This window comes from Rutilus rutilus (assembly GCF_951802725.1).
Source record: "Rutilus rutilus genome assembly, chromosome: 20".
NCBI classification, from domain to species: domain Eukaryota; kingdom Metazoa; phylum Chordata; class Actinopteri; order Cypriniformes; family Leuciscidae; genus Rutilus; species Rutilus rutilus.
Window position 1 is genome coordinate 3,020,018 of NC_140225.1, and position 22,088 is coordinate 3,042,105.

At 38.5% G+C, this 22,088-nt stretch overlaps 1 protein-coding gene across 4 annotated transcripts in view; it reads right to left on the reverse strand.

Annotated features, from left to right (window-relative positions):
- foxn2a (forkhead box N2a) overlaps nucleotides 1–22,088 on the reverse strand; it is a 62,525-nt gene that overhangs the window by 12,202 nt on the left and 28,235 nt on the right. For 3 of the 4 annotated variants that reach the window (XM_084391673.1, XM_084391675.1, XM_084391674.1), the window contains one exon: nucleotides 654–1,201. In XM_084391673.1, coding sequence (XP_084247799.1) covers nucleotides 654–1,187 — 534 coding nt within the window. In that variant the 5' untranslated portion in view covers nucleotides 1,188–1,201. Of the gene's footprint in view, nucleotides 1–653; nucleotides 1,202–17,451; nucleotides 17,578–22,088 lie in introns of those variants that run through there. The other variant, XM_084391672.1, reaches the window with a different exon arrangement.

Sequence of the window (22,088 nt, forward strand, 5' to 3'; positions counted from 1 at the left end):
CCTAAACCTACCCATCACTCACTCACACACACACACTAACCTGACCCCTAAACCTACCCACTCACACACACACACACACACACACACACACACACACACACACACACACACACACACACACACACACACACACACACACACACACACACACACACACACTAACCTGACCCCTAAACCTACCCATCTCTCACTCACACACACACACACACACACACACACACACACACACACACACACACACACACACACACACACACACACTAACCCGACCCCTAAACCTACCCATCACTCACTCACTCACACACACACACTAACCTGACCCCTAAACCTACCCATCACTCACACACACACACACTAACCCGACTCCTAAACCTACCCATCTCACAAACACACACACACACACACACACACACACACTAACCCGACCCCTAAACCTACCCATCACACACACACACACACACACACACACTAACCTGACCCCTAAACCTACCCACTCACACACACACACACACACACACACACACACACACACACAGAGGAGTTACCAGAATTGACTTTTGTCAGTTGTTTGTTTTTTTGTCCTGTTTATTTTGTATATCAGCACATGTATATAGTGTCACAATTTATTTGATTTATTTTTTAAAAAAGCTCACCTTCCCAAGGCTCCTCTCCACCTTGCGGAAGCACTTGTTGAGGGAGAGGTTGTGCCGCACCGAGTTCTTCCAGCCAGTGGGGGCGCTGGAGAAATAAGGGAAGTGCTCCAGGATCCAGCCGTAGATGTCCTTCACCGGCAGAGACTTGCTGGGAGACTGTTCGATGGCCATGTATATGAGCAGGGAGAAGGAGAACGGCGGCTTGGACTTCATGGACTCTCCCCCGTGCGAAGCCGTCGAGGAGCTGACGGGTCTGCCGCGGCTCCCCTCGATGTCGAACAGCGGACCCGGGTTCGACTGGGCCTCGGGGCCTCCCAGCGTGAAGTTCTGGAGCAGGTTCTCGTGGAGCCAGTTGAGGTTGGTGAGCTCCTCGTCTCCCGAGCTGGAGCTGCGGTCCAAGCTGGTGGCGAGAGGACTGGCGGCACTCTCGGCCTCGGGCAACGTCCCACAAACCCCGCGCAGGCCCGTCCGCTCCCCCACAACACCCGGGGATTCTGCTTTCTTATCCGGCGACATCCCGATGATCGGACCCATTAAATCAAGGACGTCTGCGGAGAAGAGAAATAAACTGTGAGATAAAGGAATGTGGCTGAACTATGGCTGCACGAAAAAGGTCATCTAATAGAAAAATCATTTAATCCTGTTAGAAAATGCAGCGCAATTAGACCGTTCACAAAGACCCGCCCCCTTTAGTTACTGTTGCTATGTCCGACAAGCCACGCCTCTCTCACACCACACATGTTCTCACACAATGAAACACACATCACGGAGCAGACAGGACACTGACACACAGGACAGACCAGGGTACTTTTGATATGAAACAAAGTCTCAACTTTCAAATATGGTCATTTTTTAACAAAAAAGTTTTGTGGCTCTTTAATGTGTCTGACAGATCGCTCAGTTAAAGCTGCTCGTGAACCGATCATCTTTTCCTTCTAGTTCATTTATAGCATCAAATAAACATGAATGAACTTAAGAAGGAATGTTGTTTTAACCGCGGAAAGACGTCAGGACACGCCGTTAATCTACTAACTCTCCTGACTGCTTTGGCGGACAAAAATGGCGGATTCAGCGGATGGCGGATTATGATTGATCAGATCGCCTGTCAATCAAACTCCCTGCAAAGGGCCAATTGAGAACGGATAAAGAGAATTAATCAAACTCAATAAAGCCACTATCAGTGCAAACACAAAATAGTGATTATGAAGAAAACGATTAATTTTGCGTGCAAACCCGAATAATGCGACTGATCAAACTAATTATGCACAATTTATCTCCACTACATCAATTATCTGCCAATACCAGTGTTTGTTTTATTCGATTTATTAGTGTAACTTAATATTGAATGTTTAATTGTGCATGCTTAATTTCTGTCTATTTTTAGATGACCTTTGCCATCATCAAGAACGTGCATGAAGTTGCTTAAACTTTAACACTAACAAATGATTAACTGTTAAATGCCAATTTAAATTAACAAATTAGCATAATTAAATGCAATATATTTAGCAATAAATATCCATCTTTTATACTTTCAAATATGTTATGCCTAAATTCACTTCAGCATTTATAAAAAAAAGATATATATTTTTTTAACATTTTTGTGCATAATAATATTCTAATTACTAATATTTAATTATTATTATTATTATTTAATAAAAAAAAAAATTAACAACACAAAATAGAACTGGCCATTACATGAAAATAATTATTAGCTTATCAGTATCAGATTTAGGATCAAATTTTAAGATCAGTGCATCCCTAGATCAAACTCATGCAAACGGTGATAAATCAATTCAAGTTCGAACAAAAAAATAGGATTGGGAAGAAAACTCTATTCACAATTATCTGAACACTATCCAAAACAAATAACATTACTAGTGAAGAGAGCTGATCAAACTCATGGCACACACTGATGATTGCTTAATTCAAGCTTTTTCCCTTTTTTTACAACCATTTTTCAAGCTCTGAGCCAAAGTTCTCTCCACACTCTCTTCTCTGATCTCCCTCATTCCCATCCAATAATCCCTCTTTTAGAGACATCACTCGCTCTGAGAAAGCCTCTGATCTGCTGGTATTCTCGCAGTCGTTCAGCGATCGCAGTGAAGGAGCGGCTCTTGTGTCTGAGGGTTTTTGAGTTTTCTTGAGTGTGTCTGAGATGACCCGGTCTCGTTCTCATCGCCGCCCACCTCTTCACGCAGCCGCTAGTTAGCCATCCAGCAGAGAATCCATCGAAGCCACTGGCTGAGGAGAGAATCGGCTGCTCACAACCAGCGGAGAAGGGAAAAACACATCCAGAAAGCAGTGCGTCTCCGCTCATCCATTAGCGAGGAAAGAGAGGTGACAGTGTTGCTTTGGCAACCTATTGCCTATAAAAGCAGAAGAGCATCGCTGCCGGATATTTGCATTTGTATGAAACAGTTCGGTGGGAATTTTGTTATAATAGCCATCCATCTGGTTTGGATTGCAAATTTGTGGATGTTTCAGATTATCATTCTTAATTATTATTATTATTATTATTATTATTATTATTAATATATATATATATATATATACACGCACAAAAAAATAAAAAAAATAAATAAATATATATAATAATTAGGTTTCATTTTATATATATATATATATATATATATATATATATATATATATATATATATATAAAATTCAACCAAATTATTTAAATATAAAAACATATAACTAGAAAATGTACATAAAAAACAAAATAATAAAATAAAATAAAAATTTAAATATAAGAAATATGAAATAAAATAAATATTAAAAAATAAGAAATTAAATAAAGTGATAAAATATACCCCCAAAAAATAAAAAAAATATTAAAAACAATTAATAAAAAATAAAAAAATGCCATCATATGGATCTACATTTCATGCTATTGTTTCAGAGTATGATTCTTAATTGTGCGCCAAACCCTAAAATAAATTCAAATAAAAATACATAAATAATAAAATGTAACAAAATAATTAATAAACATTTAAAAAATACAACATTTAAAATTTTGAAAAATAAAATAATAATAAAATATAACCTAAAATAACAATAAAACAATGTACAAATTAACTATAAAAATAAAATAAGTGAATAAAAGCACAAAAAAAAGTATAAAAATGAATCTGATCTGGATCACATTTGTGTGGATGCTCTAAAGCCATCATGTCCCTGTAAAGCCATCATATGGATTCATGCTATCAGAGTCTCATCTGTAATGGTGCTCCAACAGTTGCCATGCCATTAAGTTGAACTGCACAAATCAAATATATTAATGTAAAAGGGACAGATGAGCCCCAGCCGTGGCATTACGGCGGAAAGCGGGTCAATGGCGTTGACGAATTGGCAAATCCCTACCGTCTAGTCACACCATGCTCAAATCCTGTCCCGATGTCACCATGACAACCGCTCTGTCAGTTCAATTAGGAGGGCGGATTAGACAGTGGATTGAATAAGAGCAGGGAAAGTCCATCCAGTTAAGCCATCAAATGGCATCACTCTCGCGTGGATCATACACACGCCACTCGCACTCTGACACCAGACGGTCTGGGGTGTGTGTGGGGGGCGTAGAGCTCTCTCTCTCGGAGGTTTTACCAGTGTTTTTAATGCTGAACTAGGTCAGACAGGACCAGTCTGGTGCGGCTCATGCATAAAACAACAACTTCAGAAGTGTTTCCAGAAACACGCAACACTGTTAGGTTAGTTTTGAATGGAGTTTCACTCATTTGCAATGGTGTACGATCAAGCTACTAGTGCTATTTTGCAGCATCTTTACTATGCACAATACATTTTTTCAATTTACAAAAATTATAAAAAATAATAATTAATAATATTACAGTTCCTTGTTTTACCACAAACTCAGAGAACTTGGACCGCCAGAGGAACATCAGGTCCAGCGATTCAACCCCGGATCACAGGAGAACACGTCCCTCAGAAGGACAAACATGGAGAGGCAACTGGAAAAGAGCTAGCGGAGAATGAGTGAGCAAATGAAAGGTTGAGAGGAGCGCCATGGAAACAGTAAAATTAATAAATAAGTCATAAGCAGTGCATGATGAATCATAACTCTCAGGAAAGTGGAGTTATCAGACATGTCAGGCAGCAACAGAACTGCCCGAATGCGTTAAAGCAAAGCTTCTCCCCAAAGCCCAAAACTCAAACAGAGAAATCTTCCGTCAGAAGGTTTAGAGTAAGTCTTTGCATGCTTGCAAATATTAGAAAATAAAAAAGTATGTTCTGAGGATGCACATCCCAATTCTCAAAATAAAGGTAAAAAAAAATAAAATAATAATAATAATAGCTTTTAAACATTTATATATATATATATATATATATATATATAAATGTTTAAAAGCTATTATTATTATTATTATTATTATTATTATTTTATTTTTTTATTTTTTATATATATATATATAAAAATTATTTTTATATATATATATATATAAACAACAAAAATACAAAATTAAATAAAAAAAATAATAATTAAAGAAACAAATACTAATTAATAAATAAAATAAATATAATTATTAATTATATCATTACAAATTATTAAAAATATTTAAAAAGTATGTTCTGAGATGCACATCCCAATTCTCAAAATAAAGCTTAAAATAAATAATAAATAAAAAAATGCAATAAAAACTAAAATAATAGCTTTTAAAATAAAATAGAACAAAATTAGAATAAACAAAAATAAAACAAAATAATTAAAAAAGAAACAAATACTATAAAACAATTAATAAATGAAAAAAAAACACATAATTGTCATTACAAATGATTAAAAATATATATATAAAAAAACAAACAAAAAAACTAAAACAGAATATTGAAAAATACAATGCAGCTCAGAGTCAAGACTGTGTGTGTGTGTGTGTGTGTGTGTGTGTGTGTGTGTGTGTGTGTGTGTGTGTGTGTGTGTGTGTGTGTGTCACGTTGACCTTTTGGACACTGGACAGTCAAGCATGCATAACGGTTCGGTTTGCTAGACATGTTAATGTGACTCGTTGCCTTTACGGTGTTGTAATTGTCTGAGCACCCTTAACTCGCGGGTGTCATTACCATACACACAAGGCTGCTCCTGTTAACCCATTAACTTCAACCGCGCTCCGCTCTATAGCCTCTGGGTAGTTCATTAACCCCTATTAGCAACACAAACTGACCTAAACAGAGCAGCGTAGCCCTAATACTCCCAGGTGCTGCTGGGACGGAGCATGGGAGTCGATGGCCCATAAAAGCACAACACACTCACTCTACAATTTCAGACGGCCACTACATTTGAGCACCGCCGTCGAGCAACCAGGGGAAGTGGTTTTTATGTCATTAGCTCATAGTCGATTATCATTGCCGTTGTGATTATCATAATTATCAGTGCTCTTATCAAACGGCATCAAAGCGGCAGTCGGTAATGGCACACTTGTGAGGGAGGGAGAGCGAGCGCTAATGAGGGATGGTTGTAGTGGGGAAGACGACACCAGGCCCTGATCACAGAGATGCCACCGGCTTATCTGCAAGTTAAAATTCCCATTCAATGCCAAGCCTTTCATTCAGAGAGAGAGAGAGGCAGGTGCCAGACACGGCTTTCTTCCAATCTCGTCCAGCCTTAAAGCGCCAGCTTGTTTTCTGCATTGATTATTTCCAGCAAAATCTTAAAAAAAAAATGTCTAACTATACACTCTTAAAATTAAAAGTGATGTCATGGATGTCATTAAAAGAACCTTTTTTTCTAAGTGTGAAAAACATTTTTAAAATCTAAAAGAACCTTTTTCCATTATAAGGAAACGGATTCAAAAACATTCGGTTCTCAAACAAAATGTCTGCATGTAATCGTTTTGCATTGCTTGCAAATCTTTGCGTTCCCCTCAGAAAGTGTGCATTTGCTTGCAAAACTTTGGAGTTCCCCAAGAGAACGCAGCGTTTTTGCTTCAGAGCAAAAGTTCTGGAAATGAGATGGTTGGTGTCGATGCTTTAGCATTCCCTCTCAAAAGTTTGTGCAAAAACAAAAACAAGTGACAATTTTCCCCATATTTTTTCATGTATGACTTACTTTCCTCTGCAGACCACAAAAAAATATTTTTTGCACCAATATTGGCCCTTATTACCCAATGTCGAGACAAAAAACATTGACATTTTTTCAAAAGCGTTTGGAATAATAAATGATGACAAAAGGTTAATTTTTGGGTGAACTACCTCTTTGAAACTGCAGTTTATATTCTTAACCATTTAACTAGAACATGTATTTTTAACTTAATGACCATAAAGGACTATTAATATAGGACTAAATTAAAATATTTTGACAGTCTTCACTCTTAGAAGAATTAAGAATTTCCATACAGAACCTTTAAGGGTTCTGTCAGACGCTTCATATATGTGACCCTGGACCACAAAACCAGTCACATGGGTAAATTTTTTGGAATTGTGATTTATACATCATATGAAAGATGAATAAATAAGCTTTCCATTTATGTATGGTTTGTTATGATAAGACAATATTTGGTCGAGATACAACTATTTGATAATCTGGAATCTGAAGGTGCAAAAAAATCAAAACATTGAGAAAATCTCCTTTAAAGTTGTTCATTTATGTTGGCGATTGTGCCGCATTCACTCACAAAAATACTTGTTTTATATATTTACGGTAGGAAATCTACAAAATATCTTCATGGAACATGATCTTTACTTAATATCCTAATGATTTTTAGCATAAAAGAAAAATTCGATAATTTTGACCCATACAATGCATTGTTGGCTATTGCCACAGATAAACCCGTGCGACTCGAGACTGGTGATCCAGGGTCACATATAAAGTTCCAATCCATATATAACCTCACTGAACCTTTATTTCCTAAGAGTGTGCTTCTGATGAAAATGTTTCCTACTTAACAGATATTCCCTTTCATCTTAATGATTGAAGGCATCTCTTGCAATATTTAAAGGCAAACCACACCAGCTTTTCCCTACAATCTGGGAGCATGAGAAGAGATTTTACACAGGAGGAAAACTGATAGCCTGCTCCATAATTCATGGAAGTCCAGCCTTTAAAGTCCTTTCTATCCTCATAATAGCTCATATATCCTGTGTAAACTGCATTATGTAATTGTTAATTATTGATAACTTGCGATTGAGTAATCAAAAAGGTTGGCAGGTTTGTACCAGTTCTGGGCTTCAGTCTATGGCTGCATTTACACTGCAGGTCTTGATGCCCAATTCTGATTTGCTGACTATATCCGATTTTTTTGACGACCCGCTTACATCATCTTTTAAAAGTGACCCGTATCCGATATTTGCATTTACACTATACACTGCCGAAACAACCCAATGTAGACGTTCTGACCCGGAAAAGGAAGTAAAACTATGCAATGGATGCAGACAAAATGATTATCCAGTGGTTTTGCTTTCCGCAATATTTTCTATTTTAGTCTCTTCGGCCCAAAGGCTCAAAAGACATACAACCTCCGCATTACTCCACTGTTTCGAGCCTTATTCGTCCTCCATCGAGCCATTAATGTCATGTGATCGCAGTTGGTGTCCACCTGAGTTGACGTCCCTTTTTTAACGCCGTACGACTCGCATTTACTGGGGAATATCCGATTTGTCCGCTTACATGGCAGACGCAAATGCACGTATCCGATTCATATTAGGGTTTGACTCCGAACTTCATTATTCAAATATAATTTGAATATTTAAAAAAATAATGATATTTGAACGAATCTTAGGCAGCCTTTAATATTCGAACCTGTTACGGGCATTATTTTTTGTAAACGTTGTTTTCAATTCAGATTCCGAGGCTTTTTCACGGCTGGTAAAGTTGTGAATCGCGAGCTCATTAGCAAGGCTATTATTGGTCATCCGGGCTCCTGTAGGTGACGTTAGCGTCCTGGTTAGTGCCTATTTTGTATACCAAAACAATGGCCGCCAAAATATTATTAAGAAATATTCGAATATATTCGAATATTAATATTATTAAACAAACGAACTTCGAATAGGATTTTTGGGCAAAAGTCAAAGCCCTAATTCATATCAGATTTATTTCCACATATGAGTGAGGCCTGAAACCGATCTGAGAATATCGATGAATCCATGTGCTTTTTTCCTGCTTACACGTTCGCCGGTCATATCCGATCTGCGCCACACGAGAGGAAAAAAATCGGAATTGGGTCACATCAACCATGAAGTGTACATGGGGCCTAAGACACATAAATCCAGCTGGCTTTTCCCAAGGTCACCAACCTGTGACCGCTGTGAAGAATGTGAAAATGAAGCCGATGACCTAAAAAGCCATCAGAGGAGGACCGTTTTATCCCTCGGCATCAGGTGGGGTGATGTTTCATCGAGTAGGATTGAGATTCTAATGGACAGGGATCAATACGTCAGGAAAACGCTGAGGCCAGCATTACAAGGTTTCGCTGCGCTTCAGTTTTGAGCCCTATAATAAACTGCATGAGCAAAAAAAAAGAAAAAGTAAGCACAAGCACAACAACATATAGAAAGCAGCATTTTAAAAGATAAGAGTTGTGCCATTGTACCCTACAGGGCGTCACCACACCCTTTATCAGCCGTTCTGACGTGTTAAACTGTTCATCTATCAATGCCTCGAACCTCCCGGCTCATTCACTGTAGACAAGACCGTCCCACCTCTATGTCAAATACACACAGGTGTGTCTTAAAGCCCTGTGTAAACACCACTGGTGACTTTCACAAAGACGTTTCATTAAGAACATGGTCTAATACTGCAGGTATTATGACAAGCGTTCCCACGCCGCACCGCTGGGAAGCAAGAGTCTTTCACAGAAGTAGGCTAATAAGTTCAGAGAGAGAAAAGAGCAACAGAGGCGAGACTAAAAATACAGCCGTGCATTGAAAACAGTTTGACACTCATTTAACTTCGCCGTGAAACATCAGTGTGAGAGCTGTTGTTTGAGGTCAGGCGATATATATCGTCCCTACTTATGTCTTATTATCGCAGCACGCTGATATCAGGTTAACAAATTCCTGGAATTCCATAACTAGAGCAAAGACGTGTTGGGAAAACTGCCTGATCGCTTTTGAGATCTGGGAATAAAAAGAAAGGAAATCAATTAACTTTTTTTTTTTAATCCAACACCAACTGTGCTGATTTTAGCCCTATTCGGACTGGACTAGTTTAACATGGAGAGGTGAGGTAAAGTAATTATTACCAGAGCTTCTCTGTGATTTTAGTCCCGAAATGTGCATCTCAGTGATCATTACGGACAATAGCCCTATTCGGACGGGATTAACTTTACAAGGGTAGATGGAGTAATGTAATTTTACCACAGGACGTCTGTACTATTAATGGCCAATTCACACGGGATAAGAGATCTCAGTAAAACTAGCAGAAGTGGGAGAGTAACTCCATTTACACACCGCCGTCACTCCTGTCGTCATGTGTGTATTACGCTGCTTCCTGATATCACGTGCGCAAACACATATAACCTGTATTTATAAAACAGTTATTTCCGGTCGAACAATGTTATTAATTAACTTCAGATTGGATTGTGTTGGTAATAGGCACTTACCTAACGCTAAAAGATTTCGTGCCTCTAACAAGTGCTGTCGATCTTCTTTCTGATCTGAATGGTGTGTGTGAAACACTTGAGTTTTGCCACAGACTCGTCCCAGCGTCTAGAACACAACTGATGCTTTATCAAGCGTCTCCATACTTGAAAAACCGCGGAAAACTACTTTTAAACACGAAATTATGAAATATTTACATACATATGTACAGCGGGTCTATTCGCACGGGATTAGTATCACCTGAGGTCATTTTTCCGGACCTTTTTATAGAAGGTAAAAGTCGCTGTAATCTTCACTGACATTGTCCGTAATGATCACTGAGATGCACATTCGGACGGGACTAAAAATCACAGAGAAGCTCTGGTAATTATTACTTTACCCCTCCTCTCCATGTTAAACTAGTCCCGTCTGAATAGGGCTAATGTCAGTAAAGATTACAGCGACTTTTACCTTCAGTTAAAAAGGTACACAACGTACGTACACAATATCACCTCCCCACCCCCAATTGTTACTAATTTCTAATAACGATCAGTGAACCGAGAGCAAAAACACAGTTTGTTTGCGCATCAAAATTAACGGACTCTCGTCTTGTGTCGGAAACATAACGTATCTTGTCCAAAAACTTGCTTCTCTTCTTAAAGTATTGTTTTCACTATAATGCATTGATTGAAATTATTAGTCATTAATTCACTTAAAAAAAACACCTGCTGTACAGCCTTCAGTCAACATTTTATTTATTTGTGCATGCATATATTATTCCTACGTGAATCATACTTTGAGCTAGTTAGCAACAAAACATTGCTCTCACAGATTTTTGTCATCAGTATTTTGTATTGAACATACAAATACATGTAATGTCAACAATGAACATTTGATTTGTACCGATGCAGAATTTATACCTATTTCAACAGGGAATTTCCATGAAAGCATGAAATCATAAACTGCATACATTAAATGCCATACAAATCGCTTTGAATAAAAGCATAAATGTAAATGCTGTCAATACTGAAATGAAACCTAACGAACGCACAGATTCATTGAGTCCTACAATGAGTGTTCAAAGAAATGAGCCATTTCTTCTATCAGATTGTTTCTCAATCTCAATGTGTTAAGTAGAGAGATGAATCAAGAGGAAATATTAGATGATCTCACTGTGTACGTAAGGCTAAACCTACTGAGCCCACTTAAGTTCAAACACAGCAAAGCAGCTTAGATGTTAAAAGGTATCCTGGCATTTGTTACAAAGAACGCTGATGTAGTTCGGTGTTTCTGTAAATTAACATGGTTCAAGTAACTTCCTGTATTTTGTGTGCCATCTATCAGTCGACTTCATTGTTTTGGAAACATGAATCTACATGTGACTGACAAGACAAGCTTCAGTGCAACTACGAGAGGAAGTGACTATGTGAACCATTTCACAAAAATAATTCTGCCTTGACAGCTAAAAGAGCGTGAACTTTACACCGTGCCTTAAAACCCAAAAAGACAATAGACTTGCCATGCCACTACTTGACCCTAGCAGACAAGATGACCTTAAAAATCACCTCAGTGCTCACTTAAATGACCCAGTTTGGTCTCCTTACAAAGGTTTTTGTTTAATGTTTTCACAGTGGTTATAGTTTCCTCATATCTCTGTCACCAGCTGCAACCACACAGCAATTCATTCTTGCAATATGGTTTCTTTTTGATACCAATAAGGTAACGGTGTCATTTAAAATGTATTATTTTATAGCAAAATAACAGAAAAACAATAAACTCTATCTATATTGAGCAAATATTCAGCATGACTAGTGTGGTTTGAGAATGTAGTTAAGGCATTTGAGACTTACATTAGCATATCTATTGACCGTTTCACTGTGACATGTTTACATTGTAATTTAATTTACAATTTAAAGGGCAAAATCCGTATGAATCCCAATCCTAAAACTCATCTCAAACACCATGCACACAAGTCTTGAACTGTTGCACAGATAAAACAAAAAAAATGTTATCTGCCAATCCGGTAGTTCTTGTTTTTGCACCGGTGTGTGTAATCTAGTCTCGTCCGAGACTAACGTTCCTGTCCTATTGCTATCTCAATTAAACAAACCCCATGTATTCAGCAAGGAGTGACCTACACAAAGGGCCATTGTTACCAGTGACACAAGGCACGTCCAGATCCTCACTTTCTCCCTCGCAATCAGGCCAACGGTCACATTAGCATCGCTTTCAATGGGAGAACGGCCACTAATGGCAGCATGTATCAAATCCCCCGCGCGGAGACTCGACAGACGCGGAGATCGAAGGGGGAGGGAAAAGCGCGACGAGGGCCCGCCACGTGGGATTCTTCGCAAACAACGCCGTTTGCAAACCAACTGACGGATGCGGGACTACCAAAGCGTCTCTCATCCCAGATAAACAGCCTTAGGAATTTAATGAGCCATGGATGACTCGTCCTAAACCTGCTAGTTAATCTATCAAACGCACTTACGCTGCCATCAAGTCATGTCGGAATTATTGAATTTATGAGATGAGAGCATCTCATCTCAATGAATGTCATAATTATCAGCGGAAAAACTCATTAAGCCCAGACTTTCTGAGTAATAAGTGCGTCAATTGAGGTGAATATTTACTGTATAAACTTGCATGCATTTTATTGCCTGAAAATCCATTCTTCAAGTGTGTGTGACCAAACTACATTTCCCATCATTCTTGTGGCTGCACTAATAAATGAGGAACTGTAAATGTAACATTCATTTAAGTGCGATTAGTGACTTAAAAATGTGCTAAATAATGAATAAAAATGGTATGCATGTAGAAAAGCAACAAATATTGCAGCCAGAATGCAAAAACGCATTTGGTGTGAATGACTTTTAACAAATCTCAATGGTAAAATGGATTGTGTGTGGACTTTTTGTCTATTTTAACGATTTACTCAAACGCCACAATGCAATCACAACATTTTCTAAGCTAATATTGACACGCAATTAATCTGAATAAATAATCGGCATATGAAATTCGCTCAGATATTTTTTTTTTATGATTGACAGCCGTATGAAATGCATGATACATATGAGGTGTCAGCAGCACATATAATTTGCTGTTCATTTACTGTTAAAAAGCTTCCCGTCTTTGTCGGGAAGTGACAAAAGAGTGAAAGAAATATGGAACTGGCCAAAGTGACCAATGCATTCTGACTAAAACCACATCATGATTAATATTTCCAAACTTCAAAGTATAAGAAACTGCCTTTCTGATGGAGCTCAAGGAAGGTTGAGCTCAAGAGGAAAGCACTATTTTTACATTTGCAACCCAGTTTTTGGAGCATCCACCTATTGGATTAGTGCCACATGTAACCAAGACAACTGCGGCCTTTGGAGATCTTGGGGTATTTCCCTCCTCCTGGTCGGGTGGAAAGAAGAAAACGGATAATAGGGAGGCGGAGGACGAGGAGGAGGAGACGTCTAGCTGATAAGTGACGAGCAGCTGCAGGCGTTACACAGTCACCTGCAAACAAAGGCCAGATACTATCAACAGACATGAGCGTCAACGCGGCCGGTGACCGATTCCAGAAACTGGGTGGATGAGGCGTGACTAGTGATGAGAATTACACACGCAATATAATGACTCTGATTGTGATTTCTTTGAATGCTTCTGATGAAGTGAATCATAGAAATGCTCAGTTTAAAATTCCAGCTTCACTTTAAGAACTGGTTTTTAATTAGACTCCCAACCCTAGTCGGGACACGTGCGCACACGCAAGGTCTCAAGGTCAACGAGATCTAATTTAAACTAGGAAAATTGAATAAGCTCAATAAACGCACATCAATGATTCAACGTCCATCACTTCTAAAGCCGAGCAAGTGAGCCACACTTAAGCTTTTCTTCGTCACTGACTAAACATGCAACCACAAATTCTAGTTTTCAATCATCTTCCGGCATATTCGCCATTGTTTCAGAGTTAGTTCTCAACATGCATGACATATTTTGCTTGTTGTGGAACATGACAGACCCAGAGTTTCCCTTGTGTGTTTAGTTCCACTTCTAAAGACAGGACATCCCATAATGTCTGCAACACCCATCCGGAGAAATATCCATTCAAGCCTATTCACATCCTCATCAGTGAACACTTCCGTTCTCTACAGGCATTCCCGAAAGCTTCCAATGCATCTCAAAAAGTGTTTTGCCTTAGTCATGTAGGCGACAAAGAAACGAAAGCAGAACTAACTTGAGTAGGCCATTAAAACACACCAGTGAGGGGTTTCATTCACCATTCACTCGGAGTAAGAGGCTCTCGCTGGGACAGTAACGTGAAAAAAAAAAAAAAATCCCTGAATTCATAGATCAACCCGAGGGCGGACTTCTACCGCCAGATCATCTTACATATGATCTTATCTCTACATTTCTGCAGAGGTATTTACAATCAAAACAATCGTAGAAGATAGAAGAATGCATTGAATGAACACTATCACACTTTCGTTTGATACAAACATTCACCTTTCATGAACATGAAACTATATATATATATAAAAAAATGTACTTCCATAATATGACTGTTAACATAATATGTTATTGAATGCAGAAAAAAAAAAATTATGCATAAAGAATTGATTGGATGGTGTTTAATCTCTATGACAGGTGGTTGGAGGGGAGGGGGGTCAAAAATTAAAAGGTTTGATGATGTCAGAGGTCGTTTCAGAGGCTTTATAATGCAAATTGATATATTTTAATACATTTTATGATGTGCACTTGGAATGTTTTTCAATAAGACCAAAAAAAAAAACTTGTTTTAAGAAAGTAAAAAAAAAGTGTCCATTTTGATTTAATAATGGCTAATATGACCAAAAACACTTACACTCTTAAAATAAAGATGTTTTTTTTTTTGTGCACTTTCTCCATACGGTTCTTGATTTGAGTTTCACGGCTCTTTGGAGAGTAAACGACTTCTTGATGTTTCATTAGAGGCTCTTCAGATCAGCGCATTGGGCTTCTGGGCTCTTTAAAGCGCTATACTCGTTTTCCTAAAGAACTACACAATTAAAAATTCTTTGTGGAAGACTATAACCTTTTAACTTTCCAAAGACTCACTTCTACTGGGAGTCCGTTCAGCTGGCAGTTAAACAACAGGTTGAGCAGTTGTTTCTTTTATCTTGTCGTCTTTGTGTGCTGTTTATCTTGGGTCTTGCGGTTAACAAACAACATCTGTTGAAATTGGAGAACTTACCAACCCACAACCCCCATCAACCACACAATTAAAAAGTGTGTTTTTAACTCATTTAACCTATTTGTACATTAATGAGGTACCACTTCTTAATTAGGGCTGAGCATTAGGCTATAATAATGCCGTTCAATGAGAAACCAATACACATACACAACCAATCCCATCTACACATTATTGTTCACCAAAGTCCCGTTTAAAGGAATTTAATTTGTGGTAAATCTCAATATTTTGGGGTTTCGTACTTTTCCAGCTGCAATTACTGGTGTCTCAGACATTAACCTCTACACAATGCATGCGACCACAGCGTCATAAAAACATCTTGATAAGATTAGAAGAGAATTCCCACAGCTGTTAACTTTCTCGTGAAGTAATGCCATGCCAAGACCTCTATAAGCTTCAGCATTTAAGGGATTCAGAATCACTTTAGAATGATGTGAGGAAGACGGGCTATGAATTGGAGATGTGATCATTGGTGTAATAAGTTGTTGTGACTTGAGCCTTGGGGAAAAGTAGCAAAGGATATTCAATCAATGAGCAGACTTGATCTGAAAGCGATTATCCGGTGAACAGATTGCATCATGTCAATGAGGTCAAGCTTCCAGTGAATGGAGCTCATATGGCAACGCACTGGCTTCTTTTCAAAACCCTGCAAGACCGGCTCGATGTTTCTACCGAGACCTGAGAGGAACTAAGTTATTTACCGAGTAAAGTTAGGCCTAACTCAAATGTTTCCTGTTAAAAAACATCCCTGACACTGAGTGTAGGTGTTATGACTCAGATAACCCGTGACAGTGACTTCCAGTACAACGTTTGTAACACGTTATAGTTTCATTTAGACTAAAACAACAGTGTTCGTCAAACAATACGTTTTTTTTTTTTTTATAACTAATGCCAATTGCAATATCTAATAAGGAGGAAGGCCACTGCTGATTTAAATGAACACTTATTGACTCATCTAATTCACAAAACAATATTTGACGATAGAAAACGTGCACAATTCATCAACAAGACACGCAGCAAAACCAGTTATTAGATCACAATTATTGCCCAATGGTGATAATCTTAATCCATCCATCACTAATAAAGCACCCTAGAAGTCTTGCTGTTGTGTTACTAACATCTTTATGTAAACCAATGAAAACCACATAAATAAAATCACTTTATTCCAATTAAAAATATTTACATGATGGCAAATCAGTCAGAAATGTGGGTATATGGTGATATGCTCCATCCAAAACTATTTTTAAACATTTTCCGTAAGTTTTATGCATTTTTTTTAACTATTAATTGGGGGTTTAAAAACAACATGGGGTTTAGAAAAGTGTCTCACCAGAGCACAATTTAAGTGAACCGCAATAAGTTGATTAAACAAGTTAAAAATAAACTAAATGGTGACTGGTTACAGCATCTAAAACATACACTTTCCCTTATTAATTCAAATAAATATAAATGTAACATTATGATGTGAACTAGAATCATTTTAGAACCAAATATATCACATATTATGGTCTTTTAGTATGACATACACTGATTAATAATAATAAACATGTTTAAAAAAAAGTTCACATTGAGCTTATTAATCAGCTACTCACATATACAAATATCAAAAGACAATAGAATCTCGTCATAAACGAATGGAACGCAGAAACATTTTTGAAATTGATTTGTTTCGCGCGAATTCGATTTCAGAAGCAAAGACAAAGACTGACGCTCAGAATAATTGCACATATCGGTATTCCACTCAGAAGTGCGTGAGAACACTTGAGCAAGTGTCCTCGATCACAAAAGAAGTTGTTTGCTGGATTCGAGCACATGGCAGAAGCGATGGAATGTTCGCGCGTTTAAATGATTCCGTTTTAGAACGCCGTGAAATTCGACATGTGAACGACAACAAACAAGAGCACTTGAGAAACAATACAGGAACCGGAGCTCTGCCTGATAACCGCCCATGCTTTTTCACGTGAACTTGCTGGTAGAATGTTAACTTTCTGCGCTAGTCACACACATATAAACTCCATCGGTACCACAGAAAGCTCCGAACTGGGTTTGGTTACTCACATGCAAGCGCGCGGACCCGTTTTCCGCTGAAGCGCGTCAGTAGTCGGAGTGTTTCAGCCTCAAACTGTTTCCTCCATCCGCGCTGCGCACAGATCACGCCGCACAGCAACGCTACCAAACCCCTTTCTCGTTGCCAAGGCAACAGACCCACTTCAGCCAATCATAACCCCTCCCCTTCGCGATCCCCTGGCAACTGCAGCAGCGCGCGCGAGCGCTAGTGGTGAAGCTTCTTGGCGCGCGCCATTCCACTCTATTTAATGTGTTTTCACCCCCCCTTCCTTAATACGAATTCTCCTCAAATTCTCTGTTTAATCTCAACGGCTGATTGTTTTCTGATCTTTTCCATTTCATTTGTAGTGAAGGCAAAATATTTTACAAACTTAGTACTGAGTTTGATATAAAATAATTTGGGCTTTTCACACACTCTTAAATAAAAATAAAGGTTATTTTTGGCATCACTGTTTATATGAAGAACCTTTAATTAACGCATATGTAATCTTTCCATTGCATAAATCCATTCCCTTTATAGTGCAAAAAGGTTCTTCAGATTATTAAAATATTCTTCACACTGAGAATTTTTTATTTATTTTAAGAACTGCTGTTGACTGAAAGATTCTTTGGGGAACCAACATTGTTCTTCCATGGCATCACTGCAAAAACACCCTTTTGGAAACTTTTTTAAGAGTGCATTTTGTAAACACAGTATGTGTTAAAGTAACCCTGCATTATCTTCTTTCATGTTTTAAACTGAGTTTTGGGTAATTTTAATTTTCTCTCAGATGGTGAAACTATAATCACAGCGTGTGAAAGTGTCTGTGACATACAGGGCATGTGAATTTTTAATGAGGTAAGCACTGTTAAAGTCGGCATGAAACGGAGGTTGTGATAGTCTTTTCTTGTGTTGTGACTTTAAGTCCCCATGAAATACATTTTTTATTTTTTTGTCTTTTTGTATGAATATGTTAGCCTTACTGTTATCTATAAGCTAGTGTGCTCCAAATGACAAAATTCGCACTTAGAAGGTATAAGCATTGAAAACTTACAGTTTATCACTTCCGCCAATATGGATCAATGATTTTGATGACATCACTCTGCACTTCAGCTTCTCGTCAGATTTTCTGTCCAATCAAATGCTCTCTAGAATCTGAAGCTCCGCCCCCTACACTATAATAGACGCTTAAACTGCGGCTGAAATCGGTCACTCTTCACACATTTACTATTTTCTGCATGGTGATATGCACATAGTGCACTATATAGGGGATAGGGTGCTTTCCATTGCGAATGAAGTCTGGTTTCACGTCAGTGTCACGTGAACCGCCGCAGCTCCGGTCCAGAGACACGATACACAGAGCGGATCATACGATCGTGTCGCTCAGACCAGAAAACATATCGGACCTGTTTGATATTCTGCACAGAATGCTGTATTTTAAAGCGATATGGAAGAGATCAGGACGAGAAACTGTAAGAGATTAGGAGGAAGCTGGAGTTTTACCGAGTTCAACGGCTCTGGCGGAGCTGTAATATCAACCAAACGCTATTGGCTATTTAAAAAAAGGGGAGGAGCTGCTCAATATGTCCCGCCCTGTCTTCCTGTTTCAGTGGAAATTACATCGACACATTAAATAATGCTGCGCATTTCAAGGCACTTCAGTGAGCGTTTAAATGAAATGGCTTCTCGAACAAGAACAAATGTAGGCCAGGGCTTGATTTTGTCCTTGGGGAATTGATTGGATGGTTGTGGTTTGCTATTGGTCGATCATGTGAGTGACAGGTTGCCCCGCCTTCACGCCAGTAAACGCATCATCAGAGAAGAGAAGAGATGTCGCTCAAGAGGGAGGGGAAGTTATTTTGATCCAAGATTACGAGGCACATGAATTTAAAAAAATAATGACGTGCACGGATAAATCATTTATAATAAATACTGCAATATTGCATAAAAAATAAGAATTGTCCATTTTGAATGCATAGTGACTTTAAGTTTATGATTGTTTGTCTGTTCTTAAAAATAACATTTCTTTAGAGTCGCAATTCGCCGGTGCACATTACAAGTGTGAAATGTTGCTTTACTCAAGCTTAGCCCCGGGTTTAACAGGACAATAACCCAAGGTGAAGCGCAGTGTAAAAAGCCCAGTGTGAAAGGTTAAAAGCGCTGTTAACGCCTAAAGTGCTTGTTTAATCAACAGTAAATGACTTTATAAAACTGGCAAGTGTTTTCAAGGGTAAACAGGGGAAATTATTGCACAGACTGCCTGTGACCTGTAAACGAGTACAAGAGGATTAAGCAACAGGGCTGGAGGAGACAGTCACAACTGTATGACCTCGTTGCTTGTGTGCATCTGCTCCGTCTCACCAAAGTGCTGTTCTCACACATGGTTGCAAAGGCAGTCGCACAAGACTTCTCACTCACGGCATGCAGCGAGAACACTAGCATCGCCTGAAATGGAGGCAAGACGCCTGGATTTCCTCTATTTGAGCTACGGGCAAAGAAAACCACTGTATTGTTGATTGGATGATTGACGATAAGGAGGTTTCAAGCACCACTAGCCTAGTACTTACGTACTGTGAAACCCATAGTTAAGTGATAATACCAGGGGGATTTATACCAAGAGGGATTCAGGTCATTGTAACAGTCTGTTCTTATGAAATACGACACTTATCTAGTCGTTTAACTGGACGAACAGGATTTCTTGAGTCTTTTGCAATGGAAACGAACCCCTTTCTGTTGTTGCATTTAATGTTGGCCGCTGGTATCCCGAACCACAGGGATATCAAACACGCCGCCTTTGACTCTGTACAATGTTTTATTATTTGCATTACTGTTAATCGACTAAACACAAAACCATTTTCTCTCACAGTCTTGCGTGACAGGACTGCACATGTGATTCAATATGTGTGTCTAGACAATGTCAACAACACATTGTCACTTGTAAATTAAATGCGTAATTTGTGGTAAACTGCAAGTGCACATTCAACCATCGATTCTTTGATGTGTTGCAGATGAGTTATTGTTTTTCAAAGCTTCGCTTACATGCTGAAAATAAAAGACCTTTGGTTTTATAGGACACGTTCCTGGACATCCTTGTTGGTCCTGGAACAACATACCTGTCAGCCAATCAGATTGTAGTGTTTGGTTTAGGCTTAGTGTTCCGGATTGGGCTTTCACAAAAAATCTTAGCTTCTTTTTTCCTGTATTTCTAGGGATTTCACAGATCTATCAGTCATAGAGATGGAACATCAAGTTAAACGAAATGAAAATGATAAATGTTGCTATGGCAACTAGCTGAAATAAAATAAGTTTGACGTTTTTTATATAATATTTCAGTTACTGTTTATTTTATTTCAAGAAATGCAATTGGTTTCCAATGGTTTTAGCATCAGTTAACTTCACTGCTTCACACCTTTTTTTCAATGCAAATCCAAATAAGATGTCTGTGAAACAGGGCCTTGATGATCAGAACTGACTGTAGAAATAAATTTTTTTTAATTTTTGGAAAAATTATTTCATATTTGCTTTAAAAAAGGATTGATCCAGGAACTCACCCTACTAAGCAAAATCAAAGTCGCTGAGAAGGATTATTGTGAACATGATATCAAGTGTCAGAGGACGTTCATGTTGTCCTTTCAGTCCTTACTGTAGCATTATGTTCTTGATCAGAGCTATTCAGAGAGCTAAGGGGCACTTTGTGAGATTCCCTGTTCTTTCACAAGCCCTCCCATAATTCCCAGAGATAATGAAGTTGCAGTATGGTTGGGAGACAAGATATAACAATCAACTTGCCAATAGAGCTGATTGGAGATCAGCCTTTAAAAAGACTTACTCTGTGCTGGTCCAATCTAATCAGATTGAGGAACTAAAAGAATTGAAAGAGACCGGCTCGGAGCAATTGAGTTACGACATGTTTTGGCCTGATTCTCCAAAGGAAGCTTTTGAGCAATCATGTAAATAGATGCTTCTGAGGACAAAGAGTGTGTTAAGGAGCCACATGTTTGCCATTGGGGTGGGTGTTTGAGCTGCATTTGCCATGTAGGACATGTTCCACCACAATGGTCATGGTTCCATGGTCCTTGAATAACATTTCTATGCAACATCCTTAACGTTTTCACTTACCCTATACACTTAGAATCAGAAGCAAATCATTGGTTGATAAGCTCGTATAAGGTGTGTTCACACTTGTAGTTCGATAATAAATAATAATAATAAAGACACAAAACTTTTATGGCTTTTGTGATGAATATTTTGCGACGGAACTTGTCGAACATCCAAAACAATGCTGTGTTCTGGGCTAAATGCGCTCGCTGTATATGAACTCGTGAAGAGCTTATAAAATGTACGAAGAAGTCAAAACAGTGGCAGGAATCCCTCCGTCACACACACAAATGAAGATCTGACACGGTTCTGATCATGTACCGAACTGTGATGGGCAACATCGCAAATATGATGAGAAAAAACAGGTATGCTAAAGCATTCTGCCCTTTTTAGGGTTGCATCTTGTAACATCACTTCCTGTTTTTGGTTCGTTTAGATGTCTTTGGTCCGTGTTGCGTTCATATTTCAGTAGAACTGCACCTCAGTTTTCTTGTGCACTTTACTAAAGTGTCCGCTACTTGTCGACAACGCTCTCGGTCCGCTTTTTTGG